Here is a 20,111-nt window from a genome sequence, read left to right on the forward strand (position 1 = left end):
TGCGATGAGGAGGTAGGGGCTTTGGGAGATACTAAGGTCATGAGAGTAGAGCCCTTCTGAGTGGGATTATTGCCCTTATAAAAAGGATCCCAGAGAGCTATATTGTCCCCTTTCTGCCATGGGCGGACACAGTGGGAGGATGGCCATCTACAACCCAGAAGAGGGATGTCATTAAGACCTGACTGTTGGCGCCCTAATCTTTGACCTCCAGCCACCCAAGCTGTATATAAATAAATTTATTTTATTTAAATTTATTAAAAATTATTTTAAATTTTATTTAAATAAAATTAAACAAATTTTTAAACAAATTTTTGTTTGTAAGCCACCCAGTAGCCCAAACTAAATCACTCTCCCAACTTCTCCTAGCATCCAACAGATTAGAAGGGCTATTGAGTTACCTTATATAAGGTGCGTGCTTCACACCCGGTTTCCTGGAAAACCAGAAACATGGATTAAAGTATAGTCATTTGTGCACAGTTTAATCACCAGTGGCAGAAGTTTTGTTATATCCATTGATAACAATGAATTACCCAGAGACTGATTTTACCTTTCAGCTGAATTTAATGGGAAAATTTTGTCATCTTCCACAGCTATAAAGTATCTGTGAAGAAAGAACAAGGAAAGTTTATAAAACAAAATTTTAAAGACTCATTTGTTTCCCAGTTTTACTAGACTAGCCACATTAAATCATATGCATTATTTCTATGTATTATTATCATGTTTACCTATAAATCACTCAGCTCCTTAAAGTTCAAATGTGATTATTAATTCTATTTCTTGAGTTTTCAAGACACCCTGCCAAATTGATGGTAATCATTATAATCTGGAAACTGGAAAACAAAGAAATAAGACCTGATAACTTTGAGCAAACTAAAATTAGAATTCAAATTGTCCAGTTTCTCAGGAGTGTGTCCACCTCTCTCAACTTCAGGGAGCTAAAATAATTTGCTGGAAGGGAATTGGCCTTGAAATAAGCAGTGTGGGCATCCTTTAGTGATAAGCCGAGACTTAAAATGTAACGATACCCATTTTACAAACATACCAACCCCAGTCACTCTGAACGATGCAATGAACTGTGAATGGAATCTTTAGCAAGTGGGAATAATGAGCAAATCTTGCAAATAATGAATCCCTATCACCAGTTTATAGAACGTTCATTATTGAAAGAACATGGGAACACAAAAGAAAATCCGTATTCTTCACTATCTGCTTGGCGTAATTTATTACTCACTCTTGCTATTTACTTTGGGTAATAGAAGAAGGGAAGGCAAATGGGGACTTTAGCAAGGTCGAATTAGTAAACATTATTTTAAAGTATTTGTAAAGACACTTAGATAGCTATGCCCTACACTATCAAAACTACATTTTGATCTACTCTGCACCCAAGTCCTTAAATAATTAAGAGAATACTCACACTATCCATAATCCAGCTGAAGTAAACAAAGTAAATACAAGAGGTAAAAACATCCATACACTGCATTTCTTCCCATCCATGCCTGTACCACTGAAATAAAATGAACAGACATTAATAACTAAGGCAGAAATTTACCTTACCCTTTCAGGGCGGGAAGGAAGTTAAAAGAATTGTATTTTATGAAACTATGATCCAAATCTATTACTGCCACTTATGCTCGTGGAAATCCCTTGAGCAGTTAACAAGGATGACTGTTATCTAGCATTAGCTTAAATATTCCAGAGCCTGAGTTGAGAACTAAATGGGAAACTTCTCACAAACACAGTTATCCTGATAGGAGCATCAGTATTTTTAAGCAAGGACAAAGGGTTTAGGTTAGGACTTACAGAAGGCTAGGAAACAAAGGCTTATTCCAACCTACTTTTCGTGCGATTATTAACAGTTATGGATTTATGGCCCTATGGATCTGGCATGTACATATGTCTACAGCTTGGCAGACAAGAATGCTAGAAACAAATGCTTACTAAGTACATTAGCAGTGCAGGAAGAAATGACAAATGCTTTGCAAATCTGAACTTTTCTCTTGACATGTTATTGAGCAGCTATCTCCGAAGACTTTAAAGATGAATGTTCGGGAAAACAATGTGTTGTGAATACTTTCAAACTAACTCCAATGAACACAAGGGGGAACAAGAACAGATGTCAGGCATTTTGGATGTTATATTTGAAAGCAAAAATAAATGCATAAAAAGATTCCCCACAAGGTGGAAGTGAAAAAGAGAAGCCGCAGGAGTGTCTATGAGAAATTGACCTCCACAGGTGACCTGCCAAACAGAAGAGTAATGTAATTAGTAGGTATCTCTGAGGAGCTATCACTGCTCATTATTTTGAGTTTTCCAGTGAACCACCAGCTGCTTACGAGTTTGAACCAGCACTGCCATGTATCTGAGCACCTCCCTATCTGCCTTTGCACACTGACACTCCCTGGACCTCCCAAGTCCTGGGATCAGAGAACTAACATGACCCTCCCTGGAAGGTGGTGACTCACAAAGTGTCAGGAAGGTCTCGGTTACCAGAAGTGACCTACCTGATAAAGTAGATCTTTTGGGTGAGGGGACACACACCCAGACCTAATAATGTGTCTGTGATCAGTCATGGTGTGTTCTCAACAGCTGTCTGGGTGGGATGGATGTTAAATAAATGACGGAAGCTGAGAGTTGAAATACGTTAGAACCACTTTGAATCCATTTAATCCAGTCTACTCCAATCCAGTCCACAAGGACGGATGTCCTGCTTATGCCACATACCATACCAGGAGGTGGGAATAACTGAGGGGACATCTCACGAATACAACAGCTTCTATGTAATAGTCTATTCACTACGGAGAAGCTGTTGTAGGAACCAGCAGGCCTGGCTACCCAGTTTATGTAATGTGGGAGGATGATGAACATTTGAAGCACACCCACTATGGCTAGTCAGTGCCTCTTCATTTATTTCCGTCCAGAAAGCTGTGGGCTTATAATAAAGCTATCAGTTTTGTTAACAAAAATAATTTCATCATTAGCCAAAGATGTAGCATGAATACAGAAAATGGGAATGCGGACTGAGCACGTAAACCAGTTCTCGCACATCTGCCCCTGCAATCGGTTGCTCTGACAGGGTGAGCACAGATGAAATGGTTACACTGGAGTAAGAGTCCTGGGTCTGGGCCAGTTACATAACTAACACCATTTCCCCATCTTGCTTCATAAAGACTGGATTTTAAAAGAGGGAGGACATTGAAGACTGCCCTCACAAGGGAGGCAGTACCTGGTAGGTTAACCCAAGCACGGTGTCTTCTACGTCTGCAGTAACAGAATGCTCTGGTGCATGGAAAATCACCAGGCTGCAGGGAACCCATGCCTCTTGACCATTTTTACAGTAGTCCAGTGAATAAATCAGTGCCAACGCATTCACGCACAGGGGAAATACAACTGCCAAATGGACAGATACTCACACTGGTTCCCATTTCAGAAACTCTCTCTGGGCAACAAAATGAGGAAGCAGGAAAGTAGAACGAAGAGAGTTGAGATAACTCTAAGGCCATGGCATCAAGCTGTAGTAGTTTTATGTGCTCACTTCCTCTAAAGAGAAGCAGTATGGTGGAATGGAAATGGTGTGGTGGTGCATTGGCCGGAAATCCACCTCTGTCACTCACTACTTGTGTGATCTCGGGCTTGGGATTTCATCTCTTAAGCCTTAGTAAGTATGCTGATAATTTCATATTTGGTAGGGTTGTGCTGAGGATTAATGACGATGCAGGTAAAGCACTTCACACATAATATATGCTCCAGAAATGGCAGCCGTGCCAAGCAGATCAGTGCCTGTGTTAGGCCGAGGTACTTTCCCTCCTAGGCAGGGCTCAGGACAGCTTCATACTATCTTCCTCTCCTGGCTCCTGCTTTTCTCAAGGAATGCAGACATCCTTCCTGATATCCTTTGATATCTTTCAGTATGCATTGCTCTTCTTATCTTATTGTCAAAGGTTCTCAGATGGTTAATGGCTATTGTCCTAAATTATTTTAACTGTTTCTTTTTTTTATTTTTAAAGATTTTTATTTATTGGAGGGAGAGAAGAGAGCACAAACAGAGGGAAAGACAGGCAGACAGAGAGGAAGAAGCAGGCTCTCTGCTGAGCAGGGAGCCCCATGTGGGGCTGGAACCCAGGACCCTGGGATTATGACTTGAGCCCAAGGCAGGTGCTTAACCGAGTGAGCCACCCAGGCGCCCCTACTAATTTAATTCTCATAGGGCAAATTCTGGGAAAACCATACTGTATTGCTTGCCTAATGATATAAGAAATTGCCAGTTCCTTAAAGGGATGCCTTGGGAGATAAAAAGAGTAAGTCTGTGGATAGTTGTATTTTTAGTTTCCAATGGAACTGCTGTGGAGCTTCTTCAGAATTTTATATCGGCTACACCATTCTCGCAGGGGTGGTGATGATGGCAAATTCGCACACTGTTTTAAGAAGTAATACACAGAGATCCTCTGTATTCTTCTATCTCCCCAATGGTAACATCCTGTCCAAACATAGTACAATCAACAACCAAGATACTGACACTGGTACAGTCCTTGACTTCGTCCAGATTTCACCAGTTTTATATGTATTCCTTGCTAGGTGTGTGCATTTAGTTTTATGCAGTTTTGCCACCTCTGTAGATTTGTATGATCACCACAACAGTCCGATAAAGAACATACAGTTGTTTCTAAAAGGGAAACCAAGATGACAGGAGTTACATGACCTCAAGAATTCCTTTTTTTGCTCTTTTATAACCACACCCACCTTCCTCCTGCACACCCTCCTTTCTAAGTCCCTGGCAACCATGAATCCTGTCTCCAGTTCTATAAATTTTACCATTTCAAAATGTTATACAAATGGAATCGTATAGTATGCAACCTTCAGGATTGACTTTTTTCCACCCAACATAATTCCCTGGAGATTCATCTAAGATTTGTGTTTCTCAACAGTTTGGCACCTTTTATTGTTGGGTGGCATTCTCTGGTAAGCGTCTACAAATTCATTCATCTATTACAGGACATCTGGGTTGTTTCAAGTTTTTGGTTATTGCAAATAAAGAAACTATAGAAAATTAGCATATGGGAGTTGGTGTCAATGTAAGTTTTTATTTCTCTGGATTAAATGCCCACAACTGCCAAGTACTGGGTTGTAATAATTGCATGTTTAGGTTTTTTTTTCTTTTTAAGATCTTATTTATTTATTTGAGAGAGAAAAAGTGTGCACATGCACCAGAGAGCATAGGGAGGAGGGGCAGAGGGAGAGGGAGAAGCAGACTCCCTGCTGAGCGGGGCTCAATCCCAGGACCCTGGGATCATGACCTGAGCTGAAGGCAGACGCTTAACCCACTGAGCCACCCAGGAACGTCTGCATGTTTAGTTTTAAAGAATCCATCAAACTTTTTCCAGAGTAGTTGTATCATTTTACATTCCTACTAGCAGTATACAAAGGCTCTAATTTCTCCACATTTTTACCAATATTTGTTATTTTCTGTTTGTTTACTAGTAGCCATTTGATTTGTATTTCCCTAATAATCAGTGAGGCTGAGTGTCTTTTCATGTGCTTATTGGCCATGTACATATCTTGGTGAAATGTCTACTCATGTCTTTTGCATATTTTTAAATTGGGTTTTTCAGTTTTTCTACTGTTGAGTGGTAGTTCTTTATATATATATATATATATATATATATATATATATATATTTTTTTTTTTTTTTAATATTTATTTATTTGACAGAGAGACACAGCGAGAGAGGGAACACAAGCAGGGGGAGTGAGAGAGGGAGAAGCAGGCTTCCCACCAAGCCGGGAGCCCGATGCAGGGCTCGATCCCAGAACCCCGGGATCATGACCTGAGCCGAAGGCAGACGCTTAACGACTGAGCCACCCAGGTGCCCCAGGAGTTCTTTATATATTAATAAATATATTAGTTAATCCTTGGATATTAATCCCTTGTCAAGTATATGATTTACACATTTTTCTCCCATGATGTCAGTTGCCTTTTCACTCTGCTGACAGTGTCCTTCGATGCACCAAAGTTTTTAAGTTTGATGAAGTCCACTGTATTTTTTCATTTGTTGTCTGTGCTTTTGATATTCTATCCAAGAAATCATTGTCAAATCCAACATAATGAGGCTCCCCCCTGTTTTATTCAAGGTGCTTTATAGCCTTAGCTCTTCCTTTTTAGGTCTTTGATCCATTTTTGGTTAATTTTTGCATATGGTGCAAGGTAATGTAATTCATTTGCATATCCAGAACAATATTTAAAAGACTATCTTTTCCCCCACTAAATAGTCTTGGCACTTAACACAGTCTTTTGCGGAGGAAAGTTTAAATTTTTTTTTCCAAATAAGCTCTATGCCCAGTATAGGTCTTTAACTCACAACTGGGAGATCAAGTCTCATGCTCTACTGACTATGCCAGCCAGGTGCCTCCCCACTAAAGTTTAATTTTGTTTAAGATCCAACTTACCAAGATTTTCTCTTATGAATTGTGCTTTTGATGTCAAGTCTAAGTCTAAGACAAGTATTATTTGCCTACCCCTTGATTTCAAAGATTTTCTATTTTTTCCTAAAAGATCTACAATTTTACGTTTAAATCTGTGATCTGCTTATGTCTTTTTTTTTTTTTTTTTTTAAGTAAGCTCTATGCCCAATGTGGGGCTTGAACTCATGACCCCAAGATCAATAGTCACTACTAACTAATGCTCTACTAACTGAGCCAGCCAGGCACCCCTGGTTATGTGTATGTATATATGTAAGTATGTATGTATGTATCTATCCGTCTATTTACTTGAGAGTGCAAGCTGGGGAGAGGGGAGAGGCGCAGGAGGAGAGGGAGAGAGAGACTCTTAAGCAGATGTGAGGCCTGATCTCATGACCCTGAGGTCATGACCTGAGCTGAAATCAAGAGTCCAACGCTTACCCATCTGAACCACACAGGCACCCCATGCTTATGTCTTTTTAAACTATAGATCTCTATTGTCTTACTGAAGTGGGCTAGACCCTAAACAGTTTGTGAATCACTTTGACCTGGATCAGGAAATATGTGATGCTCCAGGTCAGTTTTCTGCTATAGTAAAGGAAGACCCTGTAATGAAGAACATATACTTTGGTCATAGCACACACCCTACCAGGCCGCGTTCTTTTGGCAACGGACAAGCATGAACTTAAGAACAGAACAGTGAAGTGTGTGTGTGCGCGCGCGTGAAGATGGGCAGGTCTCCCTTCCCTATGTCACATCCCTATCCATCTTTAAGTTATTTGGTACTGTTTCTGGTGTTGCTAACCTATCAATGCCCCATCTGACATTTCTTTGTCCTGTTACTTCCTTCTCTCTCCCTGGTGGGACTGTATTAACTGCAGCAGAGGACTCTGTTATGTATACTTTTCTCTTTTCATCCAAAATAACCTATTTGTCCTTTAGCCCATACGCAGCTTATTATGTGACCAGAGAAACCTGCAGTGGAGAAACAACACTGACGCATTCTCTGCTCTCCCTGCTGGAGGAGGAGTCTGGAGGCAGCAGGAAGTAACATCGATTTGGTGAGGTTTCATAATCCTCTCTGAGCTCTTCTGGCTTGGTAAGTTTAGATATCTGACTGGAAGTACCTCTGCAAAGAATAAATGAATAGATGTATTGAATTAACTCTCTTCGCTTCCCAGTGTTATCTGAGAATTAAGAGTTGAAACGGAGATGGTTCTCTTTCTTCTATCTTCCCAGACCAGACACCATTAAAATAAACGGGTCCATCACTTCCAGTCACGTTAGAAAGTATCACCCAAACTTTATATTTCCTAGCAAGGACACATTCTACTCTTCCTGGAGCTATAGCAACATGGTACCTACCAGCTAAGACAGCACATTTTTCCTTGCCTTTTTAAGGAAAAGAGGGGGAATTGAGAAGGAGTACTCCACACTCCTAAGATACTTTTATCTTTGCATTCTGAATTATACTTCTTTTTTTAATTCTGTGTAATATTTATTCCATTGATACTAATCTTCCAATTATACCTTAAAGAAACTTAGGATTGTTCCCGTGTCCCAAATGGTAAATTAAATCTGAAACAATGGCACCCAAAGCGTTTCTGACTGAGGAAACTGTCTGAGGTAAAGAGCCCAAATTGCACAAACCTTCTTGAAGGGGTTCTGGCATTTAGATTTGGTTTGGAAGGCTCTCCTCCAAATGGTATCATTTACCCAAATGAGTTGCAAAGCTGTTATCCAGATGGTCAAATCCTCCTAGAGAGCCAATACGAGCTCTCTGTACTCTCTGTACATGTCTATTTTGTGTCCTTTTCTTGCAATAAATATTCCCAAAGTTTGAGTTACCTTCACTTTCTTTCACCCCGTCTGTGGCACAAGTGAGACTGTGTCGTGGAGACTTGTTGGCACAGAGTCAAAGGCTGAAAATGCTGATCTAGCCCCTGCTCTCCTGAAGCTTCATTCTTCCTCAGAGAGAACCTGACCTGTAGCAAACATTTGTGGTGGCTCCTGCTGGTGACACTTACGTTCTTCTGTAAGTCTTCTAGCTGTTAAGCATCAAGAGAAGACCTGGCCATTTTAAAACTTACAATCTCATGGAAGCAAACAGAGTGTTAATTTTTTTAAAAGATTTTATTTATGAGGCGCCTGGATGGCTCAATGGGTTAAGCCTCTGCCTTCGGCTCAGGTCATGATCTCAGGGTCCTGGCATCGAGCCCCGCATCGGGCTCTCTGCTCAGTGGGGACCCTGCTTCCCCCCCTCTCTCTGTCTGCCTCTGCCTACTTGTGATCTCTGTCAAATAAATAAAATCTTTAATAAAAAAAGATTTTATTTATGTATTTGTCAGAGAGAGAGAGAGAGAACACAAGCAGGGGTATGGCAGGCAGAAGGAGAAGCAGGCTCCCTGCTGAGCAAGGAGCCTGATGTGGGACTCGATTCCAGGACCCTGGAACCGTGACCTGAGCCCAAGGCAGATGCTAACCATCTGAGCCACCCAGGTGCCCCAACAAAGTGTTAGTTTAAGCACACTTTACCCCAGCTCCTAGGACTCCAACTACTTTAATGGACTCGAAAAAGGGGTCTTGATAAAATTGAGGTCATATAATTAATCATCAAATTTCCAAACAGATGGTTCTTGCAGTATAACCTCACGAAGCTTGGGAAGTCAAGAATATAGCATACTGTTGCCAGTGATGATCCCTGAAGACACACCTATTCTAGCGGCAGTGGTGAAGCTCCGCCAACCTACAAATGGAAGAATAAAGCCCACTGTGTCATCATCGTTTACAGATTTTACAACTTTACTGGTGAGAAACTGCTTATAGTAAAATGTCCTCAAAGTTAAGATAATACTTTGGGGGCTGGAAAGGATGTGCCTGTTATGAATTAGAAGAATTTCTCACAACCTAGGGTCACGGTGAGGAGGCAGCTCCAGCTCAAGGACTCTGGAGCCAGACGACCATGACTTTGAATTTCAGCTCTGCCACTATTGGTTGTGCGAGCTTGCTGTTGAGCTCTCTCTGTGCCTCAGTTTCTTCATCAGTCAAGTGGGAATAATAATGGTACCTACTCAGAGGGTTTTTATGATGGCTGGAAATACACTGAAAGCACTAGCATTTGATGGCTTTTCAGTGTTAACTATATTCCACTGCAAGTGATGTTTGGAATCGTCAGTTATCTGTTTTTGTTTTTTATTTTATAATTTATCAGGAATGAGCTCCCTGCCAAAGCAATTTTTTTCCTGCTCTCAGGGCCAGCTGGAATGGAACAGGAAAGATTAGCGAGTCACCCACTAAAAACTGGGATTGTCACAGTGTCTGTGAGCATCCTTGATTTTTTTTTTTTTTAATGTTCTGGGAATCTTAAGCTATTTTCTGGCTCGTGTCATGGGCCAGTGTGGAAGGCTTGTGTTATTTTGTAATTCATTTACAATAATAAGGGGTAATAACAAGGACTAGTTGTTTTGTTTTGCTAAAATGTTTACAGGCTCTCAGATATAAAACTGCAGTACAACCAGCTCATTATGCTGACAGTAAAAATTTTGCTTTCACTGAATCCTAAGTTTGGGAAAGCATAATTTGAGTGACCTGGTGTCACCCTAAAATATACTTTTTTAAAAACTTTATTTATTTGACACAGAGAGAGAGATCACAAGTAGGTAGAGAGGCAGGCAGAGAGAGAGGGCAAAGCAGGCTCCCCACTGAGTAGAGAGCCCGATGTGGGGCTCAATCCCAGGACCCTGAGATCATGACCTGAGCAGAAGGCAGAGGCTTTAACCCACTGAGCTACCCAGGTGCCCTATATGACTTTCTTTAATTGGATGTGAGCAATTTTGTTCAATCAATGAGGTCAGTTTTGCCACCAAATAATTTTTATGAGCACTGGCAAAAGATATATTAATTAGTAAAAGATTTCCATAAAATATTACCATCTCCAAAAGAACATGATGATTTCTAAGTAGAATCATGGTGACTGGTTTATCCCTAGTGCTCTCTCAATTTCTAGAAGCAGTTACCATCATTCCATTGACAGATCACTGTAGGGATCCTCTCATGCAAGTGGCCCAACGAACTCTTTCTCTCAGAAAGAGATGGTAGACACTGTCCCCACTTCATTCATGGAATAATCCCAGAAAGAGGCCCCTCCTACCAGGTTTTCAATTTGATATATTCTTAGAATTTCTAAGCCAAGATCCTCCCCAGAGTCCATTTATATCTTTTTTCCCCCAAAAGATTATTTTTTTTAATTGATAGATAGCTTGAAAGGGAACACAAGCAGGGGGAGTGGGAGAGGGAGAAGCAGGCTTCCCACCAAGCAGGGAGCCTGATGGCGGGGCTTGATCCCAGAACCCTGGGATCATGACCCAAGCCGAAGGCAGATGGTTAACAACTGAGCCAACCAGGTGTCATTTATATCTTTATATCCATTTATATCTTTAACAATATTTTAAAATGTTTCTCATGTGGCAGATTTATTGCCAACCTACCACTCATTTCCCTTCTTTTTCTTAGCTGACAGTATCTAGCTTTATTTAGGACTGCAATGGCTCCAGCCCTAACTGGTCTAAGTCATTACTGGTCTAAGCCAATCATAGCTATCCTGTTCCCACAATGAGTATCTTTCCAGACCCCTTGAACATGGCCAGTGAGAGTCAAGGGGAGGTCTACTTGCTGAAGAGCAAATGAGAAGGGCTTGCATCCCTCGTAATGGGAAGCTTCTTCCACTCTTCTCCTTTCCCACTTGGGATGCTGTTGTGAAAACTTGATACCTAGTGCCATGTTGGTCTTCATGGAATCATGAGACAACAAACAGGAGGATCCGAAGACAACAGACCGAGGGCGGCAGAGCAGAAGATGGAAAGAACAGACTCCTTGATAACGTCACTGAGACACTGCACCAAACTCCCGGCAAACCAGCCACCCAAATTTTTGTGATGTGAATCGGGGAAGCCTTTATTGCACTGTTGCTGTAGCTTGGTAAAGCACCAGAATCCATTCTTCCTTCTTCCATTAAAACCGGGCAAGTGGTGCCCAACTACAGCCTCATTAGCAGCCTCCCTTTCAAGTAAGCGTGACCCTATTTGTAACTTTTCTCCAGTGGAATGGGAGTGTTCATATGATAACAGTATAGCATCCTATGGTAATAGCATTGTATCATATAGGAAAAGGTCTCTATTTCCTAGAGACACATACCGAAGCATTTAGGGATCAATCATCATAATGTCTAAAATTGACAAACACTTCACCAATGGGGTGATGACAAAGTTTGGGAAGGGGCGCCTGGCTGGCTCTGTCAGTGGAGCATGTGACTCTTGATCACAGCGTTGTGGGTTCAAGGCCCATGATGGGTAGAGAGATTACTTAAAAATAAAATCTTAAAAAAAGGAAAAGAAAAAGACACCCATCGGGATGTCTATTATCAACCCCCCCCCCCAAAATCCTGGAAAATAGCAAGTGTTGGCAGAGACAGAGAAATTGGAACTCTTGTGACCACTGCTGGGAAGAGAAAACAGTGCAGCTGCTGTGAGAAACAGCGTGAAGGGTCCTGAAAACATTAAACCAGGTATTAACATACAATCCAGGACTTCCGTTTGACCGAAGGCAGAGACTTGAGGAGATATTTGCATATCTGTGTTCCCAGCAGCATTTTTCACAAGAGCCAAAAGGAGGAAGCAGCCTAAATGCCCATCGATGGGGAAAGGGATAAACAAAACGTGGGATGCGTACATCTAACGGAATATTACTCAGCCTTAAAGAAGATGGAAATTCTGACCCGGGCTACAACATGGATGACCCTTGAGGACATCACAGTAAATGAAACAAGCCAGTGATGGCAGGACGTATGTGTATGATTGCAGTTTAAGGGTAGTTCTAGGGTGGTCAGATTCACAGAGACAGGAAGTAGAATGGCTTGCCAGGGACTGAGGAGAAAGGGGGAATGGGGAGTTCATGTTTAATGGGAACAGAGTTCTGGAGATGGACGGTGGTGAGGGTTGCACAACAGTGGGAATGTACTTAGTGCCACTGAATCACATAATTACATTGGTTAAAATGGTAACTTCAGTGTTACGATATTTCACCATGGTTAAATAGACACAGGAAAAATGTCTTTAAAAATCTGGTCTGCATCAACAAAGTTTCTTGATTCTTTAAAGAAAAGAAAGAAAATAAAACTGTCCCCTGATACGTCTGACTTGGAAAGCAGATCACATTCCGACTGCACTTCTAACTTTATGAGAAACTACTGGAAAGAGCCTGCATATTCGTGCAAATTAGCTGTTCTTGTTCTTAGTATGAATGATAAGAAAGAGACAAGCCTAGGGCGCGATAGACGGCAACTACAAAGAGACACGCAAAAGACGGGGAAGAGTTTAGAAATTTGGGGCCCTGAAGGGTTGGAAAGGCCCGTGGCCGCTACACCTCATACAGCAGGAGATGAGAGATCAGAGAAAAGCGTGTTCCCCTCCTTCCAAAGTCGTCTGTTTCTGAGGCCCCGCTATGGCTGCCGTTGGGTTGAGAGAGGCAAGCGTGGAAGCAGAGAGAGAGAGCAGGCTTGAGAGCCACGACCTGGAACGAACTTGGGGAGAGATTGCTGGTATGTGAACTGCCTGGAAATTAACCGATCAGGAGCCAGCGGAGTTTCCGAGGGAATTGTGGCTTTTGTGAAGGTACTGCAGCCAATAAAACCTCGTGATGGCGGCGCTCTCAGACCTCCAGATTTGCACTGGCAGGCCGCGCGCTGCGAAAGCTGGGCGGCCACCGAGGGGGGCAGATCCCAACACCCGCTTCAGGTTCCGCTAAAGAGGATAGGGCAACGCCTGTCCAAGGGCAGGGCTGAGGGACACACAGAGAGCCCTGAACGAGGAGAGTCCTCTTGAAAAGGCAGAATCAGGGTCCCATGGGAGAACCTTCTCTGGCAGGGTAGGGAGCCCTCCCGTTGCCCACTCTGGAATTCCAGCTGGAGGCTGCTGTGTGCATTTCTTTCTCCTTAATTGTGGTTTCTACCCCTGCTCTACAACTGCGCACGGAGTATGAGTGTAGAGGGGAGGTCACGTGCCTTCCGGTTCACAGGTGGTCAGACCATTAGAAACCACATCCAAGCCTGGTGGAAGGGCTGTGCATTACCCAGAGACTGAGAACTCGCAGGGGGTGCATTAATGGACGCATTTTGCTTGTCTCACTTGGGATGAAGAGAGAGAGTTCCACAAGTTGGAAACAGGGTGTTCAGTAAAACCTGGTGGCCAGAGGGACCAACTGTGCCCAGGCTGTTAGCTCTCCATGTCTATGAAGGCTCATCCTCAGGGTGCCTGGGTGGTCAGTAGGTTGAGCATCTGCCTTTAGCTCGGGTTGTGGTCCCAGGGTCCTGGGATCGAGTCCCAGGTCTGGCTCCCCGCTCAGTGGGGAGGAGCCTGCTTCTCCCTCTCCTCCCTCCTTGTGCTCTCTCCCTCACTGTCTCTATCAAATGAATAAATTAAAAAAAAAAAAAAAAAAAGACAACCCATTCTTGGGCCTTTCTTCCATGTTCCAAGAATGGCTAGCTAGGCCTTTGCCAGCCCAAACCCCTCCGGGCTGTTAAGTCACCATGGAACTAAACTCCTGCCGTGGGATCTTCCTGGCCCGGCGCACACAGGTCTCAAACACTCTTCCCACGAGCAGAGATGGCAACGAGCAGAAGCAAGCAGCTGTGCTGAGCATGGCCTGGTTCTCGTGAACCTCTCCTCCGCCGATGACGGGGGCCTGTCACCCTGGACTCTAACACGACCAAAAAACACCTTCGTTTTTAAGCCCCATTATTGTCGGGTTTCCTGTTGCAACAGCTGAGTCTTTTCTTCTAGCTGACACTCAGACACTCTAACTGTGTTCCCGTGCTCTGTTTACAGGCCAGGCAGCTTGTCCAATGCCTCACACCCTTTGACACAGAAATGACAAAGTCACTCTGTCCATGAGCTCCATTCTCAGGCAACAGTAATTTCACAGATTTCTGCTCTGCCGGATCAGATGTTCCAAGCAAGTAGGTGGTTTCTTTAAGGACGTGGAAGAATCAAGGCCAGGGAATGGCTTCCTTCCTTAGCAGCGACTAACCTTTCCACACATAACTTTTACAAAGGTTTTATAAATACACACCCACAGCTTCCCCGTAAAGAGCTAGCTGCGTTTTCTAGATCGGGAATCAGATGATGACTCACGGTATCCTGGGAGGTCTAAAAGAAGGGTAGGAAACATTATTAATTTTATTTGATAGATGACAATGAGGTATTTACTCTCGACATGCCTGATTCAGCAGCTCTGAAGAACCTTTTCTAGAACCTCCACCATATGTAGTTGCTTCATATGCCTTCCCATCCCTAAGGCAAAACACAAACACAACTTGGTAGAGCCGTCTGACCACAGCTAACTGAAAATGAAACCCTCATGCCTGGAAGTCACTAGCCCGCAGCTTCGAAGAGCATCAGGGCAACCTCTTCTGACCCAGAGTCCCAGCTCCAAGTGCCAAGACAAAGAGTGCCTCGGCAGGATGCTGCCTGCCGCCTGCTGTGCTCGGACAGCACCTCTCAGGCCTGGGTCCGGGAGGAGGCACAACCAAACACGAAACAAACCAGAGCAAACGAGAAATCCCCGCGGGACAGAGAAGTCCACGAAGTTCAAGAAATGGGGACGCTGAGCAGGAAACTCAGGCAGAACCTTACCTGGCCAGGGGGAGAACACAGGCTGAGAAATGCTAGGCTGCTGCACCTGGCCGTCAAAGCCCAAACCCTGAACTTGGATGTCCTGGGCCAGCAGACGGGCAGCTGCGCGGTGGATGCCTTATACCAAAGGTGATGGCCCTAGTGAGAATTCATCCCATCTCCACAGCCAGGACCGTGAACACGTGTCCTGGATCCAGATTCTCTGGTCTCAAGTCCAGGCTCTGCCACTGAGTGGCGGGGGGTGATGTGCAAATCGCTTAACCTCCCTAAACCTCAGTTTTCTCATCTATAGAATGGGATCATAATAGTACCAGTCTCCTCGGGCTGCCACAAGGATTAAGGGAGTTAATACATGTAAGGCTCTTCGGTAAGCATATGGCAAGCACTCAGTAATGAGAAGTCTATTATGTAAGTAGCTGTAAGTAAGTAGCTGTCCTAATCTCACTGATGCCCGACCCATTTGTGATCCAAGAGAAACAAGAAGAACTATAGATTTACTCCAGTTTAACGGTAACATCTTGGGAATTCAGTGAGAAACCGGAAAGAGAATCTAGGCTAGGCTTTAATGTTCTGTCGGTGAAGCAGGGTATGACCTTGTACAAAAATCCTCCCAGCTGTCTCTTAGAAATCACACTGGTGACTTTTCTTTGGAAAGACAAAAACCACATGAAAGAGGTGGGAGTGGAGGTTTCTTTGAGGGGTTCAGACCAGTGCTGAAGGTCGTACATCACCTTCCGTCCTTTCCACGGCCAGAAGAACGAATCAACAACTCAGAACCCCAACTCCCCCATACACTCAGAACCCCTGCATCCTCACAGCGAGAACCACGGAATCCAGGGCCTCAGAAGACGTGCTTAACTGCCTCATGCTCGTTCTTCCACAGCCAGGCTGCCCGCCACACACCTTGTACAAGGTGATCTAATAAGTTTCTCATTTTGTACAGTTCCTGTCCAGAAAGCTCCTGCAGCAGACCTCATAAATTATCAACCTTCTCAGTCTTCCTCAACCCCTCAACCCAACAACGACTTGTAAGCATGCCGCTAGGAGGAATGGCATGTTTCTATTTTTTTAATTTAATTTTTAAATTTAATTTTTTAGGAATTTATTTGAGAGAGCGCAAGAGAGAGAGAGAAAGAGAGAGCGAGCATGAGCAGCGGGGAGGGGCAGAGGGAGAAGCCGACTCCCCCAAGAGCAGGGAGCCCCAATGCAGGACTCGATCCCAGGACCCTGGGATCATGACCGAGCTGAAGGCAGATGCTTAACCGACTGAGCCACTCAGGCGCCCCAGGACTGGCATGTTTCTCAGCTCTCCATAACAAAGGCTGGCATGCCTCTCGGTGGCCCTCTGGTGTCCCATCACCAGACCAAGGAAACTGTGGCCTTGAACTCAAGTCACCTGTTCAGGATACCGTTCTCCCACTGTCCCTTTCACTGCTCAAACGCCAGCTCTACCTCCCCATGAAGGCTGAAGCCCTCCCACTCTCCCGCCAGAGTTGTTCCCCAGAATGGAGGGGATAAGAGTGGGGGTGGGACAACCACCCCTGTGACACACATGCAGTCTCTCCCAAGTTCCTCCTCCTTCCCTTCACCCGACCTGGAGCAACCGTCTCTCTCCGCTGTGGCCTGGTGGCCTGGCTGTGGAACAGTGAATACCCGTCCACCTCTCAGGACAGGCCCCCTGCGTATGCTCCTTTTCCCTACCAGCTCTGGTACCTATAATGCCCTTGTACCAGCCCTACTGTCCTTTGTCCCCTTGCAAAGGACGCACCGGGAAAGCCGTTTTCTTTGAGAGAGAGCTCATCAGGAAATAGCCTGTTCTCTTTCTGTAGAGAACGAGTTTATAGCATGGTATTCACATTCTCAGATCCGCTGTACTCCCCTTACCATGGTGAAGTGTCCTTGCTTGTGTGAATTAAGGGCGGATTCGCTGACTGAGGATGTTGAACCATTAGAATTCCTAGTGTGTCTGAGTAGTGCTGGACTTGGGGGGGTGCTTTGATTCCAAACTAGTTTTGTTTGACAGAAATATCCTCTCTTGCAAATCCCTATCTACCAAGTCATCTATAGGCCTATAATATGGTTTTCTTTTCTAAGATTTTATTTATTTATTTATTTATTTTAGCGACTCAGGGCTCAATTCCAGGACCCGGAGATCATGACCTAAGCCGAAGCTGATGCTTAACCAACTGAGCCACCTGGGGGCCCCTATAATATGGTTTTCTGAATGGAGTTACTGACAAGAGAGGAATTGCCTAAGCAAATAATTAGCGTTACTTTAATTCCACTGTGAATGCATTTCTGTTCTAGTTGTCATTGTGAGCTGGCCTCCAAGGACTGGACTTTCTGGGTAGTGAAGGAAGAAACGTGAAAAGCTGCGAGCCAGGCGTGGGACGTGGGCACTCCAGGGCCCCATCGCCCTCCCGCACCTGCTCTGCACTCTTCCTACACACGCCGAGGCCCGGGCATATCTCCCACATCGTGTTGCCCTCAGACCACCTGCACTTGGGGATTGCACGCATGTGGAATTAAGAGTTGGGAAATGGGAAGCGTAAGCCCCCAGCAATGCCATGTGGAAAAAGTGAGCTGCTGACAGTCCATCCCCCAGGCCTCCCCCGGTCACACACGTGTGAAATCTTGTACTTAATGAACTTGGGGCCTCTTTAGGCGTCAGTGGACGCAGATGTCCTTTCGATCTCGGTCCCATAACCCTGCAGTCTCTACTTCTCCATTAACTGCCACTCCATCCTTCCTGTTTCTCAGACCAGAAGCCTCAGGGTCACCTTACACACTTCAGTTTCTCAAACACCCACATTCAACGTGCCAGCAAGACCTGATCTAGAAATGATCCGGATCCTGGCTCTGTCCCACCACAGCGGCCAGGGGTATCTTTCTTTCTTTCTTTCTTTCTTTTTTTTTTTTTTTTAAAGATTTTATTTATTTGACAGAGAGAGATCACAAGTAGGCAGAGAGGCAAGCAGAGAGAGAGAGAGAGAGAGAGAGGAGGAAGCAGGCTCCCTGCAGAGCAGAGAGCCCGATGTGGGACTCGATCCCAGGACCCTGAGATCATGACCTGAGCTGAAGGCAGAGGCTTAACCACTGAGCCACCCAGGTGCCCGAGGGGTATCTTTCTGAAACACAGATCAGATCATGGACTTTTTCAGCTCAACCCCTGCCATGGGTAAACATCCAGGCCCCCACCTCCGAGGGCCCTCTACTCTGACCTGGCCCACTACCTCCCCACTGGGCTCCCGCCACTCTGGCCTCCACGTGGCCCTCGGATATCCCCAACACCTCTCTGAGCTGCCCCCCAAAAATGCACGTGACTCCCCTCACCCCCACAAATCTTCACCAAGATGGTACCTTCTGGGGAGGGCTTCCCTGAAAGCCGACTTTAAATCACCCTTACCCCTCACCTCCTGAACCCCCTGCTCCGGTCTGCTTCCTTATTCTCCATGGCACCTCCTACCGTATTTTATCAATTTATTCTATAATCAGATCCTCTTTCACTAAATGTAAGCTCTATGAGAGAAGACGTTTCATCTTCCGTTTCCTGCTTCATCCCCAGCGTGTAGAACAAGGCCTGGCCCATAGTCGGGTGTCAATGAATGTCTGGTCAAGAGTGAATGAAAGACGCTGTGCTTGGAAATGGGAAATACAAGACTTGAAAGAGTAAAACGAAAGCAGGGACTTTGGCTCAAGGGAACATAAATGGGGACGCAAATAATTACGGTATAAAGAGTAACCTGATTACTGCTGTGTCTACACTGAAAACAAAGATCTATGTCTATACTACAGCAGAGTGATTAATTGACTATGGAGGTTAGGACAGGGTCTGTGGAGAGGGTGGTGTTGGAGCTGCGCCTTGGATGATGAGTAGAATCCCAACATACTGAGAGGGAACAGCAGCTATTAGCAAAGAAACTGCCGGAAAAGGGATTACAAAGTATTTGTGGGGAAGAGCTGGTGGGGCAGCGTGGCTGATGGGAGGGGCGATTGGTTGAGGAGACGTGAGGTGGGAGGCAAGGCTGGGGAGGGGTCTGCAGCCAGGCTGTATGGAGCCCACCACCCTTGCTTGGGAAGGGGGTTGAAAGGAAATACATTCTTGGGTAAAGGGGTGGGGGGGTGGGCATCCCTTTATAGAGCAATAAGAGGAAGACAGTGCTTTGGGAGGATTAAATTCACTATATGTTTATGGAATTCTCCAGAAACAGAAAGACGTGGGAAATTGAGAGAGGGGCAGAGGCCACATGATGGACTGCCACGTTCTAGTCACACTTCTTGGGAGTTCTCCGGGTGGGAATAGTGAGCTAGCCAGGGTGTGTCCTGTCCTTGTTCCCTCACCAAAATCCACAACTGCCCCCGGTGAGACAATGTGGAGAGACCGCGAGGGCAGCCATGATGGGAGGAAGCTCCAACAAACACGACAGAACGTATTCTGGCAATCAGTTAGAGGTCACGAGCACTCACGAGTTTACTTCCAGATGAGTACTAAATGATAAATTTACAAAGATAAAGAGGTGCTTTACATTGATTTTGGGGACAAAGAAATTTTGGCATCTTAACGCACAGAATCAAAATGGGCACTGTCTCCACAGGCCATCCGGATAGCCGACTGTGCGGTCACGAAGCATTCTAGATGATGTTAAGAGAATGAGAGGGAAAGTGTGTTGGGTCAAAATGACCTGCTTTATTGAAACACAATAACTAAACCATGACTGACTCTAATTCAAGATTAGATGACACAAGCTATGATTTTCTCAGAAGAACCATTTTATTCTTTGATTTTCTTTTTGGGGGACAACAAGGAAAATTTAAAAAAAAGGCTTTTTTCTTTCCCCAAGGCATTCACTGTACATTTAGGTGGCACTAGCACTTCATTTCCAGAGAGAAGTGTGTCCTGGGAGCCCAGAATTTCATCCTCCAAATGTAAATGAATAGCCCATTTCTTTTAAATTGCAAACAAGTTACTTGC

At 44.5% G+C, this 20,111-nt stretch overlaps 1 protein-coding gene across 7 annotated transcripts in view; it reads right to left on the reverse strand.

Moving 5' to 3' along the window:
- The window catches only part of TMEM150C (transmembrane protein 150C), a 75,983-nt gene that overhangs the window by 14,466 nt on the left and 41,406 nt on the right, over window positions 1-20,111 (reverse strand). For 5 of the 7 annotated variants that reach the window (XM_047719684.1, XM_047719683.1, XM_047719682.1 and 2 more), the window contains exons 2-4: window positions 1,415-1,504; window positions 548-601; window positions 399-431 (exon numbers count right to left, since the gene is read on the reverse strand). In XM_047719684.1, coding sequence (XP_047575640.1) covers window positions 399-431; window positions 548-601; window positions 1,415-1,494 — 167 coding nt within the window. In that variant the 5' untranslated portion in view covers window positions 1,495-1,504. Of the gene's footprint in view, window positions 1-398; window positions 432-547; window positions 602-1,414; window positions 1,505-8,300; window positions 8,512-14,576; window positions 14,654-20,111 lie in introns of those variants that run through there. The other 2 variants (XM_047719686.1, XM_047719681.1) reach the window with 2 other exon arrangements.

This window comes from Lutra lutra, chromosome 2 (genome assembly GCF_902655055.1).
Source record: "Lutra lutra chromosome 2, mLutLut1.2, whole genome shotgun sequence".
NCBI lineage: Eukaryota > Metazoa > Chordata > Mammalia > Carnivora > Mustelidae > Lutra > Lutra lutra.